Source organism: Carettochelys insculpta, chromosome 26, assembly GCF_033958435.1.
Source record: "Carettochelys insculpta isolate YL-2023 chromosome 26, ASM3395843v1, whole genome shotgun sequence".
NCBI classification, from domain to species: domain Eukaryota; kingdom Metazoa; phylum Chordata; order Testudines; family Carettochelyidae; genus Carettochelys; species Carettochelys insculpta.
Window position 1 is genome coordinate 6,110,058 of NC_134162.1, and position 27,875 is coordinate 6,137,932.

At 56.8% G+C, this 27,875-nt stretch overlaps 2 protein-coding genes across 7 annotated transcripts in view; both read right to left on the reverse strand.

The window, feature by feature from the left end:
- Positions 1–3,084: 3,084 nt before the first annotated feature.
- LOC142002022 (uncharacterized) lies at positions 3,085–10,292 on the reverse strand. Of its 3 annotated transcripts, none has more exons than XM_074977799.1 (8): positions 10,144–10,292; positions 8,249–8,326; positions 6,727–7,037; positions 6,320–6,414; positions 5,555–5,763; positions 4,903–5,013; positions 4,597–4,729; positions 3,085–3,968 (listed from the first exon to the last, which is right to left on the reverse strand). In XM_074977799.1, the coding sequence occupies exons 1-8, from the start codon at positions 10,215–10,217 to the stop codon at positions 3,813–3,815; spliced, it is 1,167 nt and encodes a 388-aa protein (XP_074833900.1). In that variant the 5' UTR covers positions 10,218–10,292; the 3' UTR covers positions 3,085–3,812. The 3 variants fall into 3 exon arrangements, with proteins under 3 accessions (XP_074833900.1, XP_074833899.1, XP_074833901.1); XM_074977798.1 differs by having other exon boundaries at positions 8,207–8,326; XM_074977800.1 differs by lacking the exon at positions 10,144–10,292 and adding an exon at positions 9,389–10,082 and having other exon boundaries at positions 8,207–8,326.
- A 7,317-nt stretch (positions 10,293–17,609) lies between these two features.
- The window catches only part of PPARD (peroxisome proliferator activated receptor delta), a 39,311-nt gene continuing 29,045 nt past the window's right edge, over positions 17,610–27,875 (reverse strand). For all 4 annotated transcript variants that reach the window (XM_074977327.1, XM_074977328.1, XM_074977326.1 and 1 more), the window contains 3 exons: positions 26,857–27,059; positions 23,282–23,732; positions 17,610–22,546 (listed from right to left, as the gene is read on the reverse strand). In XM_074977327.1, coding sequence (XP_074833428.1) covers positions 22,299–22,546; positions 23,282–23,732; positions 26,857–27,059 — 902 coding nt within the window. In that variant the 3' untranslated portion in view covers positions 17,610–22,298. The remainder of the gene's footprint in view (positions 22,547–23,281; positions 23,733–26,856; positions 27,060–27,875) is intronic.

A 27,875-nucleotide genomic window follows, 5' to 3' on the forward strand; every position in this document is an offset into this window, starting at 1 on the left:
GGGCCGTTTTCAGCATCCCTTAGTTACAGTTCCTGTTCCATTTCATGCGGAGGACACAGCAGCTCAACGTGGCTTTGCTGGAGGGCTGCGAATGGCTGGGGGGGCCCACGCTCGTGAAAAGGTTGGGAGCCGCAGCTCGGGACTGAAGCGACTCTCAGCCAGCACAAAAGCGGGGGGGAATGTTATTGAGCATCTGAACCCAGCATAGGAACTCTCAGGGGCGTGAGCCTGGCCTCCCTCAGGCCGCGTGTCTGCATCTCCCCTGCGTCAAGGAGAGCGCCACCAGGTCACTCTTACCAGCCCAGAAGCTCCTTCCTCCCAGCAGCTCCTCCCCTGGCCTTTGTCTTCTTTCCAGGTAAACAGGAGCCCCTGGGCCTCTCTTCTCCACTGGTCCTCTCATTCATCCTTTGTCCATCCCACACCCAGCCGCTCACTGGGGTCCTCTCTGCAGCCCATTGTCCTCCCAGTGGCCAGAACCAGCTCTGCCATCCGAGCCGGGACTCATGGTCACCAGTTGCTTGGGAGGGGAGGCGGGGGGTCCATTTTCCCAGTTCGCTGCTGGCCCCTGCAACAGCAAACTCTCTCCTGCCCTCGCCTCATGCAACCAGTAACACCCAGGGACAACGAACGCTGCCCCTCTGCATGCAAACCCTTGGAGCCCCCCTCCTCAGCACACTCAGCCCCCTTTCTCCTGCCCCACCAAATGGGACAGGCTGCCAGAAAGGGGAGGCAGCTCTCCCTGTCACCATAACATGTCCCCCACCACGTTGTCGTAGGCGTCCTTGATAAGGGCTGGAAGCAACTTGCAGTCTCCAGCATTATCTTTCCCACCCCCTTTGCCTTAACTGGGCCTCTGCCCCAGCGGAACTGGTTTATGGCTGCAGAGCCTCCCTCTGTGCAGACGGGCAAACCAAGTCATTGCCTGCCCTGGGGAAGGCTGTGATGCTGGCTTTGTTCATCCTGCCCCCAAAAGGATTAACTGGGCTACACAGGCCAATAAAACTCAGCACAGGTGGCCACTGAATCACCTTGTGCACAGACTTGTCAGTGAGGTGTGTCTGTGGCAGAAGAGGGACAGTGGTCTGTCCTGGATCCCAGTAAGGGTCTGGGGTGAGACACCAGCCTTAGCCTTACGGCCAGGGGTCCCTCTAAGCTGAGGGCTTGGGCGGGTACCCAGGAGAGATTCAGGTCCCACCCAGCTGATGAGCAGGGCCCCCACAGCCAGCAATGTGTTTCTATTGGTGGTGTACATCCCCCCATGCATCAGTGCACAAAACAAAATTGATTCCACACATAGCTGGAAAAAGTTAGAGGGAACCCTGCAGCCACCCTCACAAATGCAGGCCAGGCCCCGTAAGTGTATGCAAGAGGAGCGGTGGCTGGAACCTACTGACCCATATGGGCCTGCCCAGGGGAGGCAGAGGGCTTCTCCGCTCAGATGGACAGGCACTAGCACAGCTCAAGTTGATGTGCAAAAACTAACAGGCCAGGCCAACTGGGCCAATCACCTACATAGAGCCAGGCAGACACCCAGCCCATGGCTTCAGGCAACCACTCCAACCCCAGGGCTCTTTGGTGCATATGTAGAAGTAGCCTATGGCTTCTCAGCCAGGAAAACGCTCCCACGTGAAGTGCTGACACCCCCCCCACAGCCTCACTGAATCTGCCCACCCAAGCCAGCATTTTATCTTTCTGCAGCAGCCACTGCCAGGGGCCCTGGAGGGAATGAACAGACCGGGGGCCCTTTCTGTCACGCATTCCCAGCTTCCCTCAGGCTTTAATGCAAGGGAATCCATCCTTGCCAATCCTGCCCCCTGGCCATTAACAGAACTATCCCCCGCCACTGTATCTAGTTCTTTTTCGAACCTGGTTGTCTTGGCCTTCACCACATCCTGTGGCAGAATTCCACATGTTGACTGTACCAGGTGTGAAGAAATACGTCCTTTGGTCTATTTTAAACCTGCTTCCAAATAAACAGGGGGAGCCTTAGTTCTTGTGTTACGCATCAAGAACCCTCACTAGTCACCATTTTATAAACCTCCAGCCCTGGCCTTCCTCGTCCAAGCTGAAAAGTCCCAGGCTCGTTAGTCTTTCTTCCCAAGGAAGCTGCTCCAGGCCCTTGTCATTTTTGTTACCCTCCTGCCAAGCTCTCTTCCCTGCGCTGGGGAGACACAGTGTACAAGAGGTAGGCACACCATAATTTGTGCATTGGGTCACAGAAGGTGGTGGCAGCTGTGACTCCCACGGAGCAGGTAGAGGAGGAAGTTTAGTCCTTGACAGAAGACAGTGCAGAACAGCCTGGGCAGCACACAAACAGTACAATGCATTTTGAGGAAAGTGGGTCCGGGGGGTGGGGGGGTGCCCAAGCCAGGGCCCTGGCCCTCCTCTTTCCCTCTCCAGCCAGAGGAGACTGCCCCATGCAACAGCACAGTTCCAATTCAAAGGTGCCAGGCCCCTCCTCCGTCGGGTTTTCCAAAAAACAAAAGCTGATACCTAGTGGCAGAGCTTACAAAGAGCAGGAGCCCCCATTGTCTTCCTGCACTGACAGGATGCTGTCCTTAGGGACACTGCAGCACCCACATGCTGTTACTACCAGGCCTCAAGAAACACCTCACAGCCCCCTGCTTCACATACAGGCCACTCGAACAATACGAAGGTAGGAAAGGGATCCTCCCTCATGTCACCCCCATTCCTTTAGCTGCTTTGCTGGCTCCTGCACAATGAGAGAAAGGCTGCGGAGAACTATCCACAACGACCCCGTGATCTCGCTGGAAATTAACAACTACGACCATCCACGGACCCCAGCCCTGCAGAGGTGAGATTATGTTTTCCAACTTGCATTATTGTGGAAGGAGGGTGAAGCAAAAGAGATAGGAAAGAGGCCCTGCCATGGGCCACACTTGCCTCCCTGTTTGACAGCAGCCCACAGGCTGGGCTCTAGCACAGACAGGGGCCATTTATCCTCCTAGCCCGTGATTTGCCCCTTCTGCTCATGATAATAGGTAGAAGCAGGAGGGAACAAAGAACCAGAAGTGTCCACCGGTGACCTACTCCTGGAGAAGAAGAGACAGGGCAAAAGCGGTTTTAAAATTGATCTTTATTTCATGGTCTCCAGCTATCTTCTGAGTTAAAAAGTTTGCCAAGTATGTGCACAGGCAGTTTCCTGGCCTGTCAGGACCCCTTCCAGTTCCCACCCCCGTGGGTCTCCCTGCTTAGATTCTGAAGCCTCCGAGACAGATCAGTAAAAAAACTCCCCACCCCCTCCTCCTGGACTGCTCCCCTCTCTAAGCCTGCTACGGATGCCTGGGAGCAGTGCCAACCTGCCACGCTGCCCGGGCCAAGAGCACTGCTCAAGACACTCTCCCTCACAACCGAGCATCAGCAACAAGCAGACACAGGCGTGGTGGTAGGTGCTGCCTCCGACCACATCACCGAAACTGCAGGACCATCACAAAACCTTGGTGCGCAGCAAGGCAGCTGGGCGGCCGCCAAAGACCAGAGACAGCACCTGGCTGGGAAGCAGAGAGGGAGATGTGCCATTGCGTAAGGCCAATGGAAATGTGACGGGCCAGCTGTCGGTCCCACCAGCCCCAGAACGGATTGGATCGACAGTGGTAACAGTGGGAGCGCGCCCCACTGCCGGTGCTGCATGCCTCCGGCGTGCACAGGGCCGGCGCAGATCACTAGAAGTCCTGCCAGACAACTAAACAGATTAAAAGAAGCCCATTGTGTTTCCCCTCCCGCCTCCCCAAAGATACAGGCTCGCACACCGTGGAACGACCTCTGCTCCAGCCAGGCCCAACCTAGCCACCCTAGTCTGAGTCACTGAAACCCAACGGGGAAAAATTGCAGTAGTCTGGGTAGTCGATGTTCTCCTGCAGCATTGCAAGGGTGAGAGCCCAGAACATGCACATGTCGTCGTCGTCCTCCTCCTCCTCGGAGCTCTCGGAGGGAGAAGGGTTGAATGCCTGCAACAAGACAAGGGTGACAAGCTTATCCCGTGTGGGCAGCAGCCGACCGGGGAAGAGAACAGACCCCATCCCCTGCAAAGGGCAGCTGCAAGTGTGGGCTTGCCTGTTCCCAGCAGTGACCTGGATCTCCCACAGGCCTGTCCGGGGGAGCTAGGGTGTCCCAAGAAACACTAGCAGGCAGGACAAGCTAGGCAAGCTGAACCGTGAGGAGCAAGTGTGAGAGCTCCTACCAATTCAGCCCCCTGGTAAAGAGGCTGCAGGTTCCTCAGGGCTTTGCTGAGTGCGGGACTGGCCTCCAACGGCTCGGGGCTGCACAGTTATAGCGAGATCCGCAGAGTCATTCTCCTTCTAGGGCCCGATCCAGCTGAGTGTGGAGGCACGTGCTTCCTTTAAGCAGGAGGAAGCCCCACTGACTGTGGGCAAGTGATCAGGTGCCGGGCCGTGAGTACTTGCTGGGTCAGGGCGTCCCCCCAGACAGAACGGCCAGTTCTTGGGAACATTACGGGTTTGTTTATTTGTAACTACAACCCATTGCCCGACTGGGCCCCACACGCTGGCTAACGCCAACAGCTAGTGATGGGCGGCGGATCTCAAATTCAGAGAGATTCAAACTTCTCCTGCTTACCAGTGGGCTTCTCCTGCGTGGAGGTCTGCGTCGAGGGGGCTGTGCTCCAGGCGGGAGCTCGTGAAGATAGATGCACTCCGATTTAAAGGGGCAGCGGCCATGGCTCCGGGCAAAGAACTTGCATCTGATTTTCCTGGGAGAGTTAGAGGGACTGGGTTGAACTCAGATAGAAATCTGGTGTCATTTCTTCCTGCAGTTACTTGCCAAGACCGGACTCAGCGCCAGCCCCCTCTGGAGTGGAGTGCTTGAACAGCAGAGGGCAAACGCGCCCATCACACAAACCCTGTCCCAGCAAGCAGCACCTACCCGGTCCGCGCCTTGAAGGTTTCAATCAGCTTCTCCTTCTGGTCTGTGTCGGAGACCCAGTACTTGTGGGGGATGAAGTAGCTGGACGTGACCCGGCACTCGGGGCAGGCCCTGCAGACAGAGATGCAATTCATGGGGGGCATGTTCAGCCAACAGGCAGGAATGGGGGCGTCCAGTTCCAGAGCCCAGTGGCGCCACACCAGCCCCCCAAGAGTGAATGCTACCACCTCCTTCCAGGTCAACCACCCTAGATGTGCCACAGCAGGGATGGGCCGAGGGGGAGGGAATTCCAGCGGTCTCAGATGGAGATTGAAGCCCGAGCCACCCGTCAGATGGCAGCTCTTTGCACAAGGGAAAGGGGACCACGCCTGCAGCAGCGGGTTAGACAGGACAGGACCGGACCTATCTGCCCAGCTGGCATTGCCAGGGGCAGGACTCCAGATCCCCAAGCCCATGTCCTGACACCGCCCCAGGCTGCCCCCCATCCATGAGCACTGAAGCAGGGCTGGGGGTGCTTGAGCCAATCTAACGCTGTTCAGGTGGCTCTGAAGTGCTAACCTCCCCCCGGCCAGGGAGCACGAGGGCGGCGGCCCCCAGGTCCCAGCAGCGACGCGCGACCAGCCCGAGCGAGCAGCCGCCCGGCCGCACGCACTTGATCACGGCATTCTGGAACTCCCGGCTCTTGCGCCACTTGCGGATGCAGCCCACGCAGTAGGCATGGCTGCAGTTGGGGAGGATGCCAAACACGCGCTCCTCCGGCAAGGACTTCTCGTAGACCTTGTCCATGCAGATGCCGCACACCACGTCCTCACTTCTCAGCTCCGCTCTCGAAGCGGCGGCTGCACCCAGCCCACCGGCAGCCTGCACGGGACAATACAGCCGGCTAGCGCTCAGAGAGACACGCCCCCCACACACTTCCTTCCACGGAGCTCTGCTGCCTCGATACAAGCCTGAGCTCAGCCCTGTAGTGGCTGGATATACCCCCCCGCTTTGGGGAGGGCCAGCTTTGCACAGCCCTTCGGGAAGCAAGAGAGGGCCCTCTGCCCAGCAGCCACCAGGCCCACGGACAGGTGAGCAGGAGGATAACATCAGCTTCCCCCTGACGAATTCCTCTCGGCCGTTACAGCGTGGTCTCAAGGAGAACACAGAGGAATAACACTAGCCTAGCTGAGAGATCTGGGATCAGTGCACTGCCACAGACTACCTGGATGACCTTGGGGAAGGGACTCTTCCTCCCACGCCCTGTCAGGCCCTGCAGTTGTCCCCCACTGCACAGACAGAGAACTGAGGCACAGAGAAGCTAAATGTGTGAAGGGTGGAGAGGGACTTACCTGGCTCCCATGGCCATGGGGGCCAGGTAAGCACAACAGGTGGACACCCATTGAGAACGTCAGCACGGCTAAGCCGTCCCACCCACCTCCAGGGTTCGAGGCGCTGGGGCGACTGCCTTCTCGGATGCTTCCTCAGGTTCCAGGGAAATTCTCTGCAGTCCCAGAGCCTGTGGTCGGGAACCTGACCGGCAACACAACAGTTTGGATGAGATTCATTCCCGAGGCCGCCAGGCTCCCTCCCCTTCAGAGCCGAAGGCCTTCGAAAGACAGTCCACAAAAGCTCAGCCAGGGCTGCCCCCCTCCTGCCCCTCCCCCCAGCTCTGTACACCACCTCCCCAGTGCGACCCACCAAGAGCTGCCTGGCAGGCGTGACCTTCTCCAGGCAGGAGAACCGTAAGCATGAGGCACACTGGACAGAAGCCCTGCAGCCCACTCCAGAGCCCAGTCTTTATCACACACCACCCCGCAGCGGTAACAGGCCAGCTGCACTTACCCGCTTCACTCTGGGCCTGCCTGGGGACCAATGCTCTGCTCACTGCCCCCTCTGGGGGATTCGCGGGGACAGGGACACTCTCTTTATCTTCCTCTTCCTCCTCAAACTCCGTGCTCAGCTGCCTGAAGCTCAGCTGCAACTGCCTCACAGTGGGGACAGAAGGGTCCGAGCCGCGCCTGGCTCCTCCCTGGCTCCCAGCTGCTGCTTCCATCCGGCCGGAGGGCTCCGAGCCCCGGCGGCTCAGCGATGGGGCTGGCTGCGTGCCACACCTGCTCCAAGCAGGGGCTGGAGAGTCTTGGACGTGCTGGTAGCTGGAACAGTCAAAGGTTACAGGCTGCGCAGTAAGGCCCGGGGTGCAGTACACATTGAACCTTTCTAGTCCAGCAACATCCCTAAGCGGGCATGATTTTAGGGAGCTGGACAACAACTTATCAAGGGTGTGACCAAGTTTCCCACGGTCCCTTAAAGTTTGTTTCTAGTCCCCAGTGCCGGCTCTGTGTTCTGTGCTGTTCTGTAGCTATAGCCCACCCCTAAAGGTCTTCTCTGAGCCCAGCAAGCAGTGGCAGTGATGTGCTGGACAATATTGACCTCCCGTGGTCCTGCAAGTTCTCTCCTTTGTCCAGAAGAGCTCATCTCCTCAGTGGTACCCGGTAAAATGGAGATTTTCAGAGCAGCCGCCTGAAACCTCTTCCATTAACCTTCACGGCAGCAGCGTCTAACACCCTCCATCGCTTTGGAACCTGCCGGCTGCCTCTGCTTTACCCAGCCCTAGTGAAGATGCCACATATGCCAGCAGAAGGGGGGCGCGGGGTGGGTCATGGTAGGCATGCCACATCCCCAAACCCTACTGACTTGCTTTTGGGCTTCCATCAGCACAGCTCCAGCACCGGGATGGGTCTCCCCAGGCACAGCCATGCTGGTGCAGGTTTTAAATGCCTTAATTGAGGCTGCTCGGCAGTTGAACAAGCTACCACCTCCCAAACTCTGGCTCACCGCACCAGCCTTCAGCTCTTGGCTACGACAGTGTCTTCCGCCTATGCCGGCAGACTCGGTCCCCGTGTTCCTCGGCCCATACAGCTCCACTGAAGAAACTGGTGTAGACAGGTTTCAGGGGCTTCCCCCCCAGAGCCCCCATTCTACTGGGAACTACGGTTTCCATTTTAGACTGGGCTCTAGAGAGTCCTCCCCATTGTGTTCAGACAGCGGTTCCCCAAGTGGGATCCCCAGCCCCATACATAATGAAAGGATCTGACTCTCACGCTGGGTTTGAAGAGTGGGGGAGGCTGCTTTGTTCCCAAGACGGCCTCCTCCCCTCAGCACAAGAGGGGATTCCTACATTCGTGGGGCGTTCTGGTAGCAGCCAAGGGCACTTAATCGGGCAAGAACGTTGGGAGCCTCAGACCCTGAGTGTTTCAGTGTAGGGTGTATCTCAGGGCCCAACACCTCGGCCTCTCACCCACATCACTGGCAATCCTCTTACCTGCAACGGTCCCCGTAGCCACAGAACCCATTCTGGAAATACCTGCAGATCTGGGCTGACTTCCGGTCGTGTGCGAAACGGCAATTCTGGCCCCATCTGCAGGCTCCACGGGCAAAGTTCCTGCCGGCAGGCCAGAAGCCGCATTGACTTGCTTGGGGCACCTCCACAGACTCTCCTGCCCCGACCTCCCACTGACCTCACCGGACACAGCTCCTGCTAGCCCATCCCGACACTTCCCAGAGGAGTTCAGAGGCCTCACCCCCAAGTCACATCCTTCCCACACTGCAACCTGATGGAGGTGCCTGCCCCCACAGGCTCCTGGACAAGTCTCAGCCTCTAGGCAGGGCAGAGCTGTCACAGTCCTGCATGTTATAGCTCACCCCACCCCCATGAATTAGGGAGGATGCAGAAACCAGAGTTTCCCTCTGGGCTTGGGGGTGGGGGGACAAGTGCTCAGGGAAGAACCTATTGTCAGCAAGATTCACCCTGCACCAGAACGTACCCCCACTCCAGGGCAGGCTGCCAGTGTTCCCTGTCAGCTGCACACCTGTGCGGCCACTTAGAGATTTCAGAGCCCCCCCACCTGACTAGCAGAGTGCCCTTGCTAGGTTTTGTGTTGCTATAGGTGGTGCACATGTTCACACACACCTCAGTGTGCATAAAATTTATTCCACATACAGGTGGAAAAGATGAAAAAGAACCATCGCTGGCCACCCCTCCTTCCTGCTGCTCCTGTCCGCGCAGGCCTTGGCAACCAGCTCACTGAGGGCTTCCTTGCTGCCTGCTACACCAACAGGGCAGCAGCTGTTCAGTCCAGCTCACCCAGAGCTTGCTCGTCTTCAGGCCCAGCGAGGGGCATCTAATACCAGGTTTCTCGTGCCAGGGGAAAGCAGACTGGCTACCTCGTGTGCATGCCAGCAAATCATCATCGGGGCCAGGATTTCCAGGGAGCCGATGGGGACTGGGCACCCCATTGCCATGGAACGCATTTAACACCCCTGCGCTGTACAGCCCGGGGGCGCACCGAGGAGACGCCGCCGGCTCTGGGCCCCAGAGGTCAGAGAGCAGAGACAGCAGCCGCTAGGGACACGCGCAGAGCCGCGAGCAGGACCCAGCCCCTCTGGCAGGCAGGGCGCCTCACCCGCCCCGGGGAAGGAGCTGGCGTGCAGCAGCTGCGCTGACCTGGCTGTGCAGTTACAGGCGGTGGCCAAGGAGCGCCAGGCAGGCAGGGGCATTCCCGGGCCCGCAGCCCCTCCCAGCACGGGGGAGAGGCAGGCGGGGACCTGCGGGGTGCGGGCGAAAGGCCATGCACACCCCCGGCCACCCGCAGGGCTGCTCCAGGGCCCAGCAGCCGGGCCAGGCGGGGCGGGGGAGCCAGGGAGACCCACGGGCGCATCCACGTGTGCTCCAAGGCGAGCCGCGGCCCGGGAGTGCACCGGGGCCAGCTTCCCCGAGCGCCCCGCGTGGGGCGCCCAGCACGTCCGGGGAGCCGCCGCCGGGCGGCGGGAGAAGTTTGGCGGTGAGGAAAGTTCAGGGCAGACGTTCCTCCCCGCGGGGCCGGCGCAGCGCCGCTGCGGAAGGAGGCCCGGCCCGTGGTGGGAGCAGCAACTCCCATGGGGCCCGGCCTGGCGCGCAGGGCCCGCCCCGCGCGCAATGGTGGCCTTGCCCCAGCCCCCTTCCGTGCCCACGCGGTGCGCCCTCCGCAGCCGGCCTGGGGCCACTGCTGGGCCCCCTCCCGCCGCAGGCCCCGCGCAGAGCCCCGGGGGGGGGGATCGGGGCGAGCAGCCCTGCCCCTCCCGCCAGGGTTTCGGCCGGGGTGGGGGGGGGATCGGGGCGAGCAGCCCTGCCCCTCCCGCCAGGGCTTCGGCCGGGTGGCGCTCCAGCGTGGGAACCCCCCCGCCCGCGGCTCAGGGACCCCGCAGCTGCCCCGGCCCTACCTGCACAGGGCCCTGGCGCAGGGACCCCTGCTGGGCGGACCTCCTCCAGCAGCCACCAGCGAGCCAGGCTCCATCCTCCCCCAAACACAGCCTCCTAGGGCCTCCCGCCGCCGCCCCCCTCCAGAACTATTTATGGGAGGGGAGGGGTTAAAACCAGCCTCCCCCGAGCACCAGCCCATTGGCAAGAGAGAGGCTCGGACACACCCAGCTGCCTGTTAGGCTGTGCGTTTGCAGGAGTGAGGAAAAGTTCCCACCCACCTGCCCCGGCGGAGATCAGCTACCTGCAGGAGGTGCCCCCAGGGGCTGGGGGAGGGAGCCAAAGGGCAGGCTTCCTGGCTGTGCTCGGAGAGGCTGGTTTGTGGTGGCAGCCCAGAGGGAAAGACCCCTGGCGTTGCAGCCTACTGGCTCCAGGTCTGCAGAATGGAGGGCCCCTTTATTTTTCCACCTCACGTTCCTTTAAAACTAGAAGGCTGCCAAGCGAAAGTCTGCAGGGTTTTGTGGTAGCTGAAAGGGGCGCAGAGATCGCAACCAGGGGGCCATGGAGGTTTGATCCTCCTGGCACCGGCATTAAAGGGAAACACAGAAGGGCTGAGAAAATCATAGATTTCCAAGGGAGTGTGTGGTGTGAAATGGCTGTAACAGAGCAAGGTGTGTGGGTGGGTCCCAGAGCAGTGGCCAGCCAAATAACTGGCTGGACTGGAACGAAGACAGACTCTTCTGCTGACTCCCGTGGGTGTCCCGGCCCTGAGACATCATCACAGAGGGCTGTTGCGGCGGAAGCACTGGGCTGGGACTCAGGAGCGCTGTGCTCCTTTCTGCCTCTATCGCATCCTGTGACCGAGGACAGGGCACTTGGGCCCAGCTCCTGAAAGGAATTGAGGCTCCTAACTTCCAATTATGTAGATCCTAAATTCCTTTGGGGAGCTGGGTCTTAATCTCTCAGTGGCTCTGTCACTGGGGAGGAGAATATTTCCTTTGCCTAACAGGCACTAAGCACTTTGGGGCAGGACCTCCCCGTATGTACAGCAACTAGCACCCGGGGGGCCTCTATACAACGATAACCCCCCAGGGTTAGGTGGGAGTGAGGTGCTACATGTCCGGAGCACCTTGCGATGGTTTATTGCAATTCTTTGCTGCCTACTTGTGGGACTTCGTGTGGGTGTCTGTTGGGCGCAGTGAGAAGCACTCTGGATTTAGATAAGAGTTTCCCCAGGGAGGCTATGGCTACACTCCAGAATCTACAGTGGAGGAGCAGCAGCAGTGCAGCACTAACCTCTCTAATGTAACCACCAGTGTTCCTTCTAAGTTTTTTGCATCCATGGGTGGAACAAAGTTTATCATATGCACCAAGGCATGGGGGATGTGCACCACTGGTAGAAGCACAGGCTGGCCACCGTGGGGGCTCTGCTCATCAGCTGGGCAGTACGTGATGCTCTCCTGGGTGGATGCCCAAGTGCTCAGCTTACAGGGAACCCTAGTAACCAGTTTAAGCTGGGAAAGAGCTCTCCCATTGGCTTAACTATGCCAGCCCCACGAGCGGAGAAGGAGGGGCAGCCGAGTCTGCAGGAGAAGCTCTCCTGCCCCGACCCCCGGCAGCCCAGGCACTTAGGTCAGCGTGACATGCATCACGCAGGGGGACTTTTTCAAATGGAAACAGAGGCTGAGTGTCAGTTGCTCCGATGTGACGCTGTGGCAGGCAATCGCATAAAGGGGCAGCATGGAGCCCTGCCGCTGCCTGCTTCACATTGGTCCCAAAACAAAGCAGAGGAAAGGAAAGGCCTTGGGATAATGGCTTCAGGAAACAGGACAGTAAAGAATACCCAGGTACGGCCGATATTTTCTGTGCTCTGTGTGGTGATCTCTGAGCAGCCACCCTTTGGCCCAGCTGTCCTCGCCCATGTTCCCGGTAAGCAGCCGCCCAGGGGAGATTCACAGGCTGCCCAGCTGATTCGCAGAGCACCCACAGCCTCCCACCACTGGCAGCGTGTGGGTCTGGTGCTGGTGCACATCCCCACCTGCCTGGGCGCACACAGAACAAAATATTCCATGGATGGATGGGAAAAAAAATAGAGGGCCAGTTGGGCCTCCCCTTGTTAGCAGGTTGCTGCTTGTTACAGTTCTGCCTCCCCAAACCCTTTCAGGTGAGAGGTGCTGTTTGCCCACATGTATTTATGTAGCCGTGAAGTCCTGCACCTTGAGGGGCCTGGTGGGGAGGGGGAGGGAACAGCTCAGGTTTGGCACCAAGCAAAACATTACGCCCCACCTTCCTTGTCAGCAGTGTCCTTAGACGCCTGCATCACATGACGTTCGCTTCTGCGCGCAGCACCCCAGCGATGGGCACATCGCCTGTACCTCCCTGCAGCTGTGGTGGACTCATGCGCTTTAATTTTGCCTGCCAACCCTTCGGCGCAGATCTGCAAAGGGAGTTAGATGCCTCATGCCATGGATTTCAATGGGCGTGGGGCCCTTAAATACCTTGAAGCTTTGGGCCTTACGGACTTGCTTTACCTTAGCACATAATGAGGGCCAAAGGACCTAAGGGAGTAAGGTGCCTAAAAGTCCACCTCCCTGACTTGGGTGGAACTAGGATGCAGTGGTGTGAGGTTACAGAGGGGGTGGCTGGGTAGCAGGAAAAACTGTTTCACCAGGAGCCAGGGTGAAGCACTGGAATGTGTTACCTAGAGAGGTGGTGGAATCTCCATCCCTAGAGGTTTTGAAGTCCCGGCTTGACAAAGCCCTGGCTGGGATGATTTAGTCGGGCTTGGTCCTGCTTGGAGCAGGGGGCTGGACTTGCTGACCTCCTGAGGTCCCTTCCAGCCCTAGGATTCTATGGAAGAAAATGGCTTGGGGGTCACACCTAGAAGCCTGCTGCAGATTGCCCATCACTGCAAGAGGGTGAATCCAGTCCCCAGGATTTTTGGTGCCTAGCAAAGCTAGCCATTTAAATTCCCAGGCTCCTCTTTAGAGAGCATTTCTAAAACTTCAGGGCGGCAGGACAAGTTAGTGAAATGAGCCTAGAGGTGCAATACCCCTGCCACCAACTCTCTGGGGGTGGCTTTGGGCAAGTCACTTTACCTCTCCCTCCTCAGTGTTCTCATTCTCAATAATGGGCCTAAGAAGTTCCCCACTGCACCACATTGCTGTGAGGATTCATTAGCGGGTGTTTGTCTGGGACTCTGCCAATGCAAAGTGCTGCCTAATGGTTACAACACTAAAATACCGCCTCGGGGGTCTTTTTCGAGACAGGATGATGCAGAAACAAGACGGCTACTGTCAGTTTATGAACCCCCTCTAGCACGGACCACAGCTCCCCTGCCCTTGGGACAGCATGGCGAAGAGACAGATCAGTCCCTTCAGTTAGCATTTGCCCCACGCTTCTCCCTGGTGGGGCACCGTGTAGCAAGTTCAGCTGTGAACTACAGCACCCTGCCTGGCTGTCTGGGGATTTTTATTCACTGCTCTGTCATGGAAACGAAGAGAAGAAAGTGGGGACGGCTGGGCTGTGCTCTCAGAAAACCATCCGCCGGCACAGTCCAACAAGCTCTCCCATGGAACCCGCCAGGCAACCGCAAAAGAGGGAGCCCTCCGACAACGCGGAGAAGTCTACTGAGACAGGACAACAGCCGGGGGACTCCTGGAGCCAGGCAGAAGTTTTGTCCCAAGGCAGAGTGAAGTGGAGGAGGCTTGTAGATGACCTCTGCTCCGTGCAGAGTACAAGGATTAAGCAGTAGTAGCAATGACCACATGGGACTGTATTGTAGCTTTCACTCAGCAATAACTCACGGCATTGACAAGCCCTGACTTTCATTTTACCCTCAGGAAAATGGAGCCAGTTGTGGCCCAGGCCTGATTTTTGCGCACCTGTGCCTGAGGGACTTACCCGTCTTTTTAGGTGATCGGAGACATTTCCTTCCCTTTTCTGCATGCCCTGATGAGCAGTGAAACAAGAACACCACAGCGTTTTGTGCATCTTATCGGCTCAGCGATTTATTTCAGACTAAGCGCGGGTGGGCAAAGACCCCCTTCATCCAACGCGCATAAAACAGCGATGCCATTCAGACTCATTAGCTCCGGCTGAAACCGACTCAGCAGTTTCCATCCAGCTACTGTTTCAGGCTGGTAGCAGGCTCAGGCAGCTCTCTCCGTCGGTCATGCTCCGGTCTGCAGCCCAACTTCCTCCCCTGCCGGTTTCAACGGCAGCAGCTCTGCGCTGAGGCTTTGGGACACATGAATGGGCCCCGGACTGTTCCCATTTTGGGGGACAGCAAAACTTCGCCAGGTCAGAGCTGAGCTCAAAGTGGGGAATTATTTTACACACTGAAGAGGGAGCAGGATTGGGCCCTCACTGAATATTTGTGGGGTTGCCTACACCCCGTTCTCCACCTGCGGCTAAAAGCTTCGTGCTACAGGCAGCATAAGGACCAGGTCAGGAGCACAACCAGGGCCAGCCTTAAGTGGGGGGCAGGGCAATCCCACATCCCAACCCCTCCCTCCTGCAAGAGATAGAAGCCAGGGTAATGCTCACCAAGGGGGCAGCAGCCATGGGGTGCAGAGTGACCCAGCAGCCTGCTGTGCTCCATTGCCTCTCCCAGCTGGGTTGCTCCACTCTGCATCCTGCCCCCCACCCCCAAGCTGTGGCGCTCAGGGCACCGGTGCAGGTTGAGGGCAGGATGTGGGGGTACCACTTTCCTGCCGCTGAAGTGGAGTAGAGAAGCCCTGCTGGGAGACGCGGGGGGAGCAGGCTGCTGGGTCACTCCACTTCCCATGGTGAGTGCAAAGGGGGGCCCAACCCCTGCTGCTGCCCAATGCCAGGCTCCCCAGGATATGCCCCAGGCCACCTGGCTGCCATCACTATGGGGAACCTTCCCATCCATAGGATGGTTGAGGCAGCTGCCCCAGGGTCCCCCAGAACCCCCTGCTACAGCTGGGCTGGCTCTGGGCACAGCTCCCACTTACAGGGCTTGAGCTGGGCCGACTGGAAGAGCAAATGCAGTAGGCTGGAGGGGTTTGGCTCTTGCTCAGGGATTTGCAACTTCTCTGCAGCGCAGTCCCCTTCCAACAAGTCGCTACTCAACTCCAGGACCAAGGCCTGAGCTGCCCGCAGCCCCACACTCCAGGCAGCGGGGCCTGGAGCTTAAGCCCCAGCACACAGGGAGGGAGACCCTGGGCTTCCAGATTAGCCCCCAGTGGTGGGGCTCAGTCTGCCAGCCTTGGTCCCTGAAGGTCCCGGTCAGCCCTGGCCCCCCCCTTTAAAGCATGCTCCTGACCCCGTTTGAGCCTCACTTTTTGCTTGGGTGAAGAACTCTGAGGAGCACAGTAATGACCCCCTGGGGTCCTTGGCCTCCATAGCCATGAATGTACGTATGCATCTGGGCTCTGGGGGTGGGGTTTTAAAAAATGGGGGGGTGCCCAGAATGGGTCCAGCTCCTTCCCCCACACTGCCTGAGGCTCTGGGAGAGAGTCTGGGTGCGGGAGGGGTGAGTCACGCTCTGGGAGGGAGTTTGGGTGCAGAGTGCAGGCTCGAGGGGGTGGCAAGGGGTATGGGAACTGGAAGGGGTGCAGAACTTACCTGGGGCAGCCCTTTCGGGCAGTAGCTGCTACACAGGGCGGCCAGAGATTCGCCATGTCCTGCTGCCGGCAGGCACCACCCCTGCAGCTCCCATTGGCTGCTGGGGCGGGAGCAGCACACGGAGACACCCGCCACACTCAGGGACTAGAGGGTTGTATTGACAGCCATGCTCAGACCAAGGGCAAGCAAGACGCCACTTCAGCTCCACGGCGCTGCTGTCCCCACCCCCTAACGCCCTTTTAAATTGTGCAGAGGTAGCAGGCAGGGCCGGGGAGAGACTCCAGCCCCACACTGTGCTGGAGCTGGGCACCCAGGCCAGGATTATTCCTGGAGCCCCGACACCCTAGGTCCATACAGACTTGCTGCTGCCTTTGTCAGTGACATGCAATCAGGTCTTCTCGCTCCAAAAGACAGGCCTCCAGTAACCGAGGCACCAAAGGATCGACAGCAGGAGCCGGGGGCACGTACCACAGCAGAGCAGTTTCCGCTTTATTAGTTTCCCTAGCATGTGCCATTTGAATGTCCCACTTCCGCAACCAGCTGAGCACCCTCCCTTCCCGTTACATCAACGGGCGATTGGAGCACTCAGTACTGGCACAGGATTGGGCCTTAGGAGCATTAATGAAAACATATAACAAAAGGCCTGGTGGGTTAGATGCTGCAGGGGCCTGACCCAGCTCTGAAATCAACAAGAGCTTTGCATTAGCTTCAGTAAGCAGGACCGGTCCTGTAGTAAGAGACACCAGACTACGGGCAGAATGGACAAAATTATTGACCTAAAACTATTCTTGACTTCTGTGATTCTCTTGCTGGAGAGAAAGTACATTGGGACTCCCCCTTTGCTGCGTCCCTCAAAGAAGCCAGGAGCAGACGGAGATACTAACCCAGCCAGGCAACATAAGGTTGTTTCGACTGGCAGGGACCACCCCGTGAGTTCCCAGCCGTCTTTTGGAAACAGGGGTTTCAAAACATTCTGCAAAAGAGCCTGTAACTCAGCCATCGAAACCCCAGGTGAAAGGGAACACCACAACCTGTGTCTGCGCATGGGCAGAAGGCGAGCTGCTCAGTTGGCCCAATTTACAACAAGGCAGATTTGCTTCTGCACAAACCCCCGGTGGGGGGGGGACGACGGATACTATTTGCACATGATTCTTTGGCACCTATTCCATTTCCTGCTTCACAGGGGGCCTGTCTTCCTTGGCTTGACTCCACTCCGCACAACTGGCCAGCACCGATAGGCCCCCAGCTACCCAGGGACTGGCTGAGTCTGTTTCAATAATGGAATTGTTGATAACAAAGTAATTCTGAACAGCTCCTCGCACAGCGGGGTCCTGGATCCACGACTCGTGCTCTTCCATGTCCCTGTAACTCTGTAATATCCCAGCTCCCATAAGCACACACGCCCTCTGCCCAACTTTACACATGCAAATAGTCCTAGCAAAGCAAACAGGGCTAGCTGGGGGAGTAAAGTTACTCAAGTAAATGTTCACGCCCTTGGCACCCAAGGCTGTAATCACGTGACAAGCAGACTCCTGCACCAGCACAGAGTTCCACTGATAAGAAGTCCTGTGGCACCTTAGGGACTAACCAATATTCGGAAGCATAAGCAGATGCATCTGATGCAGCGGGTCTTTGCCCACCAAAGCTGATGCTCCAAAATATCGGTTAGTTTATAATGTGCCACAGGACTTCTTGTTGTTCTCTGATAGTTCCACTGATGTGGTTCTTCTGCAAGGAACACTGGGTGACGTGCAAGTAGTACAGCCTGGCTCTAAGGCAGAGCCCCAGGCACAGCAACACCCAGTGACTTGGCCAATTCAAGGACCAGTTCCAGTTGGCCCCCGGGTAGGGCCAGGCAGACACTAAAGGGTTTGAAGAAAGCATGGCAATGCCTTGAACGTGTCTTAAATAGTTAGGTCAGATTTATTTCAAGGTCGGTCAGTCTGTGACCCCATTTATATTAAAAACACTTGGAGGTGTGTACTTCTAGCAAAAATATACATTTCAGTTTGAGGCTTGTTACAACATTGACAAAGACCAAAAAAGTTCCTCGAGTGCTGAAGAGAACCTGGGACCAACATCTCTTGAGGGGCAGGAGTGGCTGCAAGCCACGGCAGCCTCCATTCACAGCATCGGGGTACTCCAGAGCAGGGGGCTGGCTGCAGGGCCAGGAGACACACTCTGGAAAGGTATTAATCACACACCCACATCAGTCTGTCAGTCACACTTCTCTGGCTCCTTTCACGAGAGGACTTCAAAGTGCTTTACAAATGGGAACTCGGTCAGGCCTCCCCACACCCCTGTGAAGTGGGCAAAGAAAAGGAGCAGCCCAATGAGACAGATGGGGAAACTGAGGCAAAAGGGGAGCAGCGACTTGATAAGCTGGGAAAAGCCACCAACAGTTTCAACTCGCAGCCTCAGCCCAGCGAGCAGACTGTGAACTCAGTGGCCTAGTTGCTCACTCCACAGCCGTGTTCAAAGGTGCTGGGATGAGAACCTGTTAAGTTTGGGAAATGCGCTACGCGACCCTCGTGCCTTCAAAGGTACATTGCCTACTACTAGTGTTCAGCCAGGAACCCTACCGAGAGAGGGCCCACTCTGGGAGGAGGGTAGGTGGGGGACAGAAGGCCGGGAGCACAGCGGTGGGATAAGCTGCAACATGAAGAGGTTTGGTGCAGATCCCTTGCAGGGTCCATACCAGCCCCACCTCCGATGCAGATGCTCCCTAGGGATGACTGCCACACAGTTATTTCTCTGCTTCAGGTTTTTTAGAAGCTATTACACCTCGGTAACCCATTACCCCAGCAAGGGTGGGGAAGGAGTGTAAGCCAGGTCCTTTAACAAGCCTGCTCCAACACCAGACATGGCCTGCCCAGTCCTTTTCTAGCCCCCAGTTCTCGGAAAAGTGACTGCAAACACAGCACTGCCTTACTCCAGGGACTTGCTGCACATGTGTCTCTAGAGGGCCCTTGGCTCACCTTAGGGACAGAGATACACCCCCCCCCCCATTACGGCTGTAGGGTGCTGGAGTCCGTTCTGCCCTGGCAACAGCCCATTGTTACTGAAATCCCGGTGGCAGACCCTCTCTTCCCAGGCAGGAGGCAAGAGCAGAAAAAAGCTCCGCTCCCCTCTGAGACCCCTGGGTGAGGCTGTGGGGAAATCTATGTTCCCTCTTTGTCAAGCTGGAGCCCATTTGCTCAGGGATCCAGGCTGGACTGCCAGGCCTCTCTCAGCCCCCAGCACACACAGAAGGACATCAGGTGAAATTCCCAGCACCAAAAGATTTCAGACCCGAGCCAGCCAGGGGCTCTCAGGTTGCTTCCACTGAGCCATGGCCAGCCAGCCGCCCGTTCGCTGTGACCATGGGACCACGCCCTGCAGCATGACTGGAGAGTCAGTACTGGCACAAGGCAGCCTCAGTACCACCAGCAAGCGAGAACTCTATAGAACCAGCACAATCGCCCCCTCCTCTCCTGGGCAGGGAGCGCTCCTCCTCTGTCCTGCCCTCTCCTGCCCCTAAGTGGGACCTCGGAGGCGTCAGTCCAACTGTCTCACGGTCAGACTAGACAGACTCCAAGAGCTGCAAATGGAGCTTAAGTGCCATGTATAGGGGGGACCTAGAGTCAACTGTTCTCATCCCAGCCACAAAACCTGACTCAGCCCTCATACCATCCTCTGTGTTCATTGCATGTCACCAACAGAGGCAGCATAGCTCAGTGGTTACAGCACTGGCCTTTTAAACCCAGGGTTGTGAGCTCAATCCTTGAAGGGGCCTCCCAAGGTTCTGGGGCAGGTTGGATTTCACAAATCGGGGATGGTGCCAGGGAACTGGACTTGACCTCTCAAGGTCCCTTCCAGCTCGATGAGATATGCACATCTCTTCTTCCGAGGACAAGGGCTGCAAACCGCAGCACCCTGAAGACACCAAGGGAGACAAGATGAGACCTCTATTTCGGAGCGGCAGACGGCACTGTGAGATCACTGATGTAAGATCACTCCAGGTTTATGAGCGCACCCAGCCTTCCAGGCAGGCCTGAAAGCTAAACTGGTACTTGCTGCAGCTAGAACAACGTCCATGAATACTAAACTGCTTGGGGGTATTAAGCTGGGTCCAGCTGCCTTGCCTGGGATCTTCCAACAGGCCTCTCTCTCTATTCCATCATCAGCTGCCACTTGTCACCATGAGAAATGCTGTGTTTTGCTTCCCATCTCCCACAATAAATAACACTTGGTATTTATATCACACTTTACAGCTTCAGCGCTTTGTACAGACACTAGCTAGTTATCCTCAGAGTCCCTTGCAAGGGAGATTAAATGATTAGCCTTCGATTTGCTTAAGGCCACAGAAAGACAATGGCAAGAGGCAGGATTAGGACCTGAGTACTCAGGTCCAGTGCTAGTCGCTTTCCAGCAGCCAGCTTTCGTCACGCTGCAGCATCAGCTCCTGCCACTCTCTGAGACGGAAGAGACTTAACAAGTCACACACAACTTACGTATCAGCCTGGCTGCTGTAGGACCACTCTACAGGCATCTCTAGCTTCTTCCATGGGATCAGCCTCCCAGGGCGAGGTGCTCTTGACTTATGGAGCAGGAGTCATGCTTCAAGCTGGGTATTCACTAGGGGTTTCACACTCCCCATCAGCCCTTTGCACAGCAAAGAGAGACCTTGCAGGCTGGAGCTCAGTGAATGGCCCAGCTGCAGGGAGCTACGTTCTAGCCCACTGCCAGGTGCTCCTCAGCAGATCCATTTTGCAAACCACTTGGCAAGCAAAGGATCTCCACCCAGCCCACCTGCCCCACGTCTGCAAAAGACCCTGCCTGCCAGGCTAGATCTGCCCCAGTGTGTACCCCGCTCCCCGCCAGTGGATTGGTGCTTGTGGAGAGCTTTACATATGATGCCAGCGTCTGGACCCAGAGGGAAAGTGAATGTAGTGCGGGCTCGCACCTAAGCTGTGTCAGAGGGGATACACTGTCCACAAGTCACAGGCAGCCCAGGCGGTGGGGGGGGGCAAGGCAAGCCCCCCCGTATTGTTCCACTAGTGTGCCCCAGCTCTGAGCAGGGAGGGGTCAGGCCCTTCTCTCCAGACATGGCATCCCCGCTGAGACTGCCAACTAAAGTGCTAACTAGTGCTCAGGGCGGCAGTGGTGCGGGCACCTGTCCACTAGGTGCTGGAAAGAGAACCACCAACTCGCGGCACACAGGCCCCTCGAGAGCCACTGGAGTTCCCACTCATGACAGGCGTGAGCTGGGCGGAAGCAGAGGACGGAGGCCGAAGGCCACCTACCCATCCTTCAAGGGCTGCTCTGGCCAAGCTGGAGTGGTTCCTATGGCCATCTGCGGGTCTTAGGCTCTTGGGAAATTACCAAAGCTGCCCCTCAGCTGGGCCGAGTGCAGATGGCCTGAGGCGGACGAATTGAGCCCCCCCAGATAAGTAAGTCCTGGATCCCACTGGGCTCTGGGTCACCCTTTGCAGGGGGTTGGAGGGCACCAGCACATTACAGCGTCTGTGATGATGGGGCAGGCACCGTTGCTGGCCACACACTGACAGGACATTCCCACGCTGCATCAGGAAGACCAATGAAACACCAGGTGGGAAAGGAAAGAGCAGAACAGAGGAATGACGACTGCTTTCTGGGACACCCTGGCCTCACCCTGCTCCCCACATCCCAGCACAGCCGACCCTCTGTCCTCCTACCTCAGCAGAACCTGGAGTCCTTCGGACCAAAGACTAGGAGCGACTGTTGCTCTGGCATCTGCTGTGAAGACCCAGGTAGTTCTTAATGAAGAAACTTCCACCGCCCTTCCTCCTACTCCATTTTCTAAGCTAACCTAGGAAAGACGGGGCAAGCAGCCCTCCCCTTTGAAATCAAGGGGCTAAGAAGAACCAGCTTAGCCCCAACAGGGGGTCAGGTGCAACATTGCATGCGACAACCCACAGCAATGACCTGCGAGGCAGAGGAGAAGCACGTCCCTCGAGCAAGGCCGGCCTTTCTTGTACATCCAGGGGACTAACCAGCAGCCTCTCCCACAAAGAAGCATCAGTACCCTTCAAAAGTCTGGCTCTTCTTTGAGACAGAGAGACACACACTTCCTTCATTCTCGTTCCAATGTTTTAGGCTTTGTAGCTCAGGCCTCAAGTCTTCGGCGTGTAACACACAACAACTGCACCACAGACGCATAAGGGCAGTTCCTGGACCTGCCAGATAATCATGGTCCTGTCTGGCTTCATTACATCAGACCAGGCCCTTGTTCCTCTGCTGGGGCAGGTCTCCCACCTTCTCTGCAATACACGTCACCACACAGGTTGCTTGGGAGGCAGAAAGGAGCAGCGTGACAGCTGGGCTACGGCAGCAGAAGCCTGGCTGATGTTTTGCCTTCTAAGTCCCTAAGAGCGTGCAAACAGCAGCTCTGGCTTACCAGGCAGTAGCTGTGAAGGCTCATGGCGGGTAGCCTATGTGCAGAGATCTTACAGGAAACAGCTCCAGGAAGAGGAAACGGATGATGATGGGGGGAGAGGGCTTCTCCTGTCACCAGACGTGTTTTGCTCAGGATCCATGGCTTGAACCTCGTGGCAAGAAAATCTCTTCAGTACATGTCCCTGTAGATTTCCTGCAGGAGTGGGTGTAGCGAGGTCTCCGTCTCAGTCTTTTTAATCTTCTGCACCAGCTGCGTGTGCTCGGTCACCAGCTGCCGCAGGTCGGCCATCTTCTGGAGCAGCTTGGGGAAGAGGTACTGAGCGTCCGGGTGGTTGGACTGCAGATGGAACTCCAGGGCCTGTAGGACACTCTCCTGTATTTCCTCCACCTGCTTCACGTCCATCAGGCCAGGGCGGTCTGCAGGGAGAGGAACAACATGACTTACGCTACGTCTACATCAGGCAAAGTAAGTCAGCCACAGATACTCAGTTCTAGCGATGGCAACTGCATAGCTGCAAACCGCCTTATCTGAGCTCGGCTAACTTGACCGTCCATACTGGGGAAGGTCCAAGGAAGACTTTCCCTCGTCCACCTGCCTTACGTCTCACATCTCACGAGGCGCACAGGGGTTGACTGCAACCCGAGAGGTCGACTTTGCACGTCCATACGAGACACACAAAGTCGAACCCCGGAAGATCAACCCGGTCAGCGGTGGTGCAGAACACATCCCGTGAGCGCAGCCCAAGAGTCAGTGCAGCCCTCCAGCTCCCCAGTCAAGTGCCACCCCAACTCATGGGGTGAATCGCAAGTGTGTGGTCCCTCGCTTGTGGGGATGGCAGCTCCTACCCTCACCTTGCCTGCCAGCAGTCTGCATTTGGCACGGCCCCAATGCCCAGAGATGTCAGGGAACACGCAAACTGTGCGAGTCACTGAAGGCTTCACTCTCAGGTGTACGTTATTCTTCCTCCCTAGTACGCCACCACTCACCGGTCCCAGGCAGCAGGACACCCCTCAGCAGTGCGCTGATCCTGTTCCCCAGCAGGAGTGACCTCAGAACAACACCCCCCAAACTCAATATGACCACGCCCCAGCCCCAGCCCCAGCCCCAGCCCCAGCCTTTGGAACACACGTGGCTGATGGGCCCTGGCTCACCTCCACACATGATAATGGCTGCCACGAAGAGGGAGAGGTCACTGTCGTCCAGCTCCAGGGCATTGAACTTGATGGCAAACTCGAACTTGGGCTCCATGATCTCGTTGAAGGGCTTGCGCAGGCTGCGCAGGAACTCACGGGTCACAAAGCCGTTCCCGTTGGCCACCAGGAGGCCATCCTTGTTCATGATGGAGGCCAGCATGGCGAAGATGGCTTCGTGGACGCCGTACTTCAGCAGTGTCACCTGGTCGTTCAAGTAGAGGCTGAGGAAGCTGGGGATGCTCTTGGCGAACTCGGTGAGCTCCCGCACTGTCTCCACGGTGGTGCACTGGCAACGGTAGAAGACATGGACCCCGATCTCCTTGTAGGGGGGAATCCCATTCGCCAGCTGCTTCCACACGAGCCCGTTTTCCGCCTCCCACAAGGTGTCCATGTCATGGATCACAAATGGCTGCATGGAGGAGAAGCCAGCAGTCAAGGTCTCTGCAACGAGGGCTCACGCTGCTGGCTGTGCTGAGTGACTGTGTGTCCACCTCTCCCTGGCGTGGGAGACCCTTCTAACCTTCCTTTTGTCATAAGAACACAATAATGGCTACACTGGGTCAAACCAAAAGATCCATCTAGCCCAGCATCCTGTCTTGTGACAGTGGCCAATGCCAAGTTCCCCAGAGGGAGTGAACAGAAGAGGGAATCATCTAGGGATCCCTCCTCTTTCACCCATTCCCAGGCTCTGACAAACAGAGGCCAGGGACACCATTCCTACCCATCCTGGCTAACCGCCATTGATGGACCTAACCCCTGTGAATTTATCTAGCTCTGTTTTGAACCCTGTTCAAGTCCTGGTCTCACAGCCACCTCTGGTGAGGAGCTCCACAGGCCAACCATGCGCTGAGTGAAGAAAAAGCTTCCTTTGGTTAGTTTTAAACCTGCTGCCCATTAAATTTCATTGCGTGACCCCCAGTTCTTATGTTATGGGCACAAGTATATAACTTTTCCTTAGTCACTTTTCTCCACACCGCCATGATTTTATAGACCTCTGTCCTACCCCGCTTCATCTCCTCTCTTCTAAGCTGAGAAGTCCCAGTCTTTTTTCATCTTTCTTCCTATGGCACCATTCCAAACCCCTCCTCATGTGTACTGCCCTTTTCTGAACCTTTCCACAAGCATCCCCTGCATATGGCGATGGCTGCAGCTCCAGGCATCCCTGCAAGGGGTCTGCAGCTATGCCTTGGAAACCCAGCATCAAGCACTACAAGACACTGACAAAGTTCAGCAAAGAGCTAGATAAATTCCTGGAGGACAGGTCCTTCAGTGGCTATCATCCAGGATGGGTCCAGCATTCCCTGTAAGCTGAGCACTTCGGCAGCCACCCAGGAGAGACTCAGGTGCTGCCCAGCTGGTTAGCAGAGCAACCACAGCCGGCAGCCTGTGTCTCGGTTGATGGTTGCTCATCCCCATGTGCCTTGGTGCACATAAAATTTTGCCCATGAATGGAAAATATTAGGGAGAACCCTGGATGGGTCTTGAGCGTTTTTGTCAGAAGCTGGGAACGAGCGATAGGGGAGGGATCCCTGCTCTGTTCATTCCCTCTGGGGCACCTGACAAGAGCCACTGGGCTAGATGGGCCTTGGTGTGACCCAGCCATTCTTCTGTTCGTAGAGCAATGAAGGTTCTGTGCTCCTAGATGGTGATGGGAGGCCTGGAAGCACCAAGGCCCCCATTTCCACCCGGAAGCGGGCTACCTCTGCTCCTATTTCAACAGCAGTCGGACTGTTGAGCACAGTCAGACACAGCAGGGAGTCAGCAGACCACAGACACCGACAGCCCATCGCTGACCACGGTGGCAAACTTCTGCCCAGCACGTCCGCATTCTACGCTGCGGTGGGCTGCGCTGTTGACCCACAACAGCGAGAGGGAGACTGCGGCAGTTACTGCCGAGTTCAACTCTCAATTCAAGGCCCAGGCCTCTGTCTAGGCTACTTATAGGGTTAGCCCTGGCTGCTGGAGATGCTGACCGTCTCAGCACCTCCAGGCAGATCTTGGCAGACTGTCAGGAACTTAGAACCGTGGGAGAGGGACACAGTACAGGAATCAAGTCAGCAGGGAAAGGAGGAGAAGAGGGTGAATTACCCAGCTGGATTCAAAAGAACTGCTGCAGTTCGTCCCAAGAGCTGGTGCCATTACTGTCTGTGAATGGCAAAGCACTTCTAAGGGGGCCTCCACGCAGCGAACCCCACTGCATCCTGAAGAGCAAGGCTGGGGAAGCTCTCTCGAAAGACATTGCCCCAATATAACCACCTACCCCCAAAGTAATGAAGAAATCCATCAATTGTGTCAAATTCTTCATACGGTCATAGAAATATGGGGCAGGGTGGGACCCTGAGAGACCATCTAATCCAGCCGCATGTGCTCAGCACAGGACCAAGCATGGCTGGAACCAGAGGTTCCCAAACTTCATTGTACCACCACCCACTTCTAACAACAAAAATGACTATCGGACCCCAGGTAGTGGAGGGACCGAAGCTTGAGCCCCATCGCCTGTAACGTGACACCTGTCCCCCCGCAAGGGGCTTTGGCCCTGCCCCCAGGTCCCAACAAGTCTAATACCTGCCTGGTGAGCCCATTAAAATGGGATCACAACCAGTGTTCCCACTAATTTTATCACCCGTGGGTGGATTAAATTTTGTTCTGTACCGCCACAGATGTGCGCCACCAATAGAAACACACACTGCCCACTGTGAGGAGCTGTGGGAGCACTGCTAATCAGCTGGGACATCTGACTCTCTCCTGGGCAGCCGCCCGCAAGCCCAGCTTACAGGGAACACTGACTGAAACCCACAGTGGCCCACTCTGGACAGCTACAGCCTATTTGAGAAAGACATTCCTTTGGCATTAATGATCTGTGCGTTCCCCTTGGCGGCCGGGCAAGATTCTCCGACCAAGTTAATTGCCAGCGTGAGAGGAGAAATGGACGCAATATAGTCCGTGTTGATTATTAATTTACTGTGAGTTATCCTGTTCTGAAAAACCTCCATTGTCAGGGATTCCACAGCCTCCCTGGGAAACCTGGAACAGCTTATTGTTTCTCTTAATAGCTAATCTCCAGTTTCACTGCTGCAGTTACCGTTGGGCCTAGTTTGGGAGGACACAGACCCACTGATCCCCATCCTAATAAGAGGCCATAACACTTCTGAAGACTCAGTCCAGAAGCATCACCCCACTTTGACACCAAACCACTCATAACTACACCAAGGACAGTTTCCCAGATGGGCACCAACTGTTAGTCATTTCATCTACCGCACAGGGAGCAATAGAAACTAGTTGTGGTCAGTATGAAATTTTAGCATAGGGAGCTCTCAGGATTGCCTGATCACAGCTGATCAGCACGGGAGGGAGCAGCTCGAATACGCCCCTGATGTGAGGTACCTGCAGCGGGCCCATGTCAAGATCTCAGCAATGCAGGTGGGTCTCCCTGGAGCCTGATTCTCTGAGGTGTTGGACACGCTCCCTGCCATGAGCTAGAAATAAAACCAGTGCCCAGTGCTGCGGTTTGCCCAGCTGGGAAGAGCACTCACCGGGGTGCTGCCGGTTTTGCCGGTGAGGATGCCTCTTGCCTTCTTTTTGGTCATGTTGAAGGTTTTCAGGTAGGCGTCGTGGATGTGCTTGGAGAAAGCTTTCAAGTCGGCCACCTGGGGGTTCTGGCAGCTGATCTCGCTGGCGGTCAGGCCTGCCACTAGCTTCCTCTTCTCTGCCTCTGGCATGCGCCCAAACCGAATGGCTGTTACATAACAAAGCAGGTGTGATCGAGAAGTTTGGGAGAAACCACAAGAGGTCTGGGATGCTCCTAGGCAGAGAAGCACCTGCAGTGCCATCAGTGACAGTAAAGCCCTCTGCATACGGGACCCCAGCTCCCCCGGGAACCTCTGGTTAAAAGCCCTTGGTGTGACCAAATCAACAAGGCACCAGGGTGCAGAGCTGGGACCCCTCCAGGGCTAAGCACTGCCCTAGTCATTATACCCTCGTGTTCCAATGAAGACTTTGTGCAGGTCTACACTGCAGTGATTTGGGCTCTCAAGAGACTGGCTCCTTGGATGGGCACGGCTCATAGTTCCTTAAGAGGGCTGTTAGGCATTAAACGACTGTTTTGGATAAAAACACAAGAGTCGTTGCTTCCTGCTGGGTCAGCTCTGTGCACAGGAAGAAACAAACTCTCTGTTCCTATGCGCACGGCACGTTCCAGGAAAAACCAGCAGCAAGGAGGAGTTGCTTGGTTCAGTGACCAGTGCTGCAAGAGATTGGCACTCAAACCACAGCTCATCCACTATGGAGGCACAAGACCAGGGGGAGAGCAGAGGCCAAGCTCTGTGTTTGGAACAAACCAGACTGCCAGAGCGACTGGCCTGAATCCAGCCCTTAGGGTAAAGGGTGTTGCCTACAGAGCCCTCTGCGAGTCCTCTCTGCTTTGTGTCAACTCTGAGCCCCACCCTGGCCTCTGTGCCATTTCCTGTGTGCCACTCCAGAGGTCAGAAGAGCACGTTTCTAGAGCCAGCGAGGAGCCTCTGTGCCCGGGAGAATCCTGGGACGGTGTTAAGGG

What these genes read in the sequence shown, in the direction of transcription:
- LOC142002022 (XM_074977798.1), bottom strand. Translation starts at nt 10,217, where the DNA reads ATGGAGCCTGGCTCGCTGGTGGCTGCTGGAGGAGGTCCGCCCAGCAGG. An exon ending in CAGCGCCTCGAACCCTGGAG is followed by an intron (nt 5,764 to 6,319) that starts GTGGGTGGGACG and finishes TGTCCCGTGCAG; the next exon opens with GCTGCCGGTGGGCTGGGTGC. An exon ending in ACCTTCAAGGCGCGGACCGG is followed by an intron (nt 4,730 to 4,902) that starts GTAGGTGCTGCT and finishes TAACTCTCCCAG; the next exon opens with GAAAATCAGATGCAAGTTCT.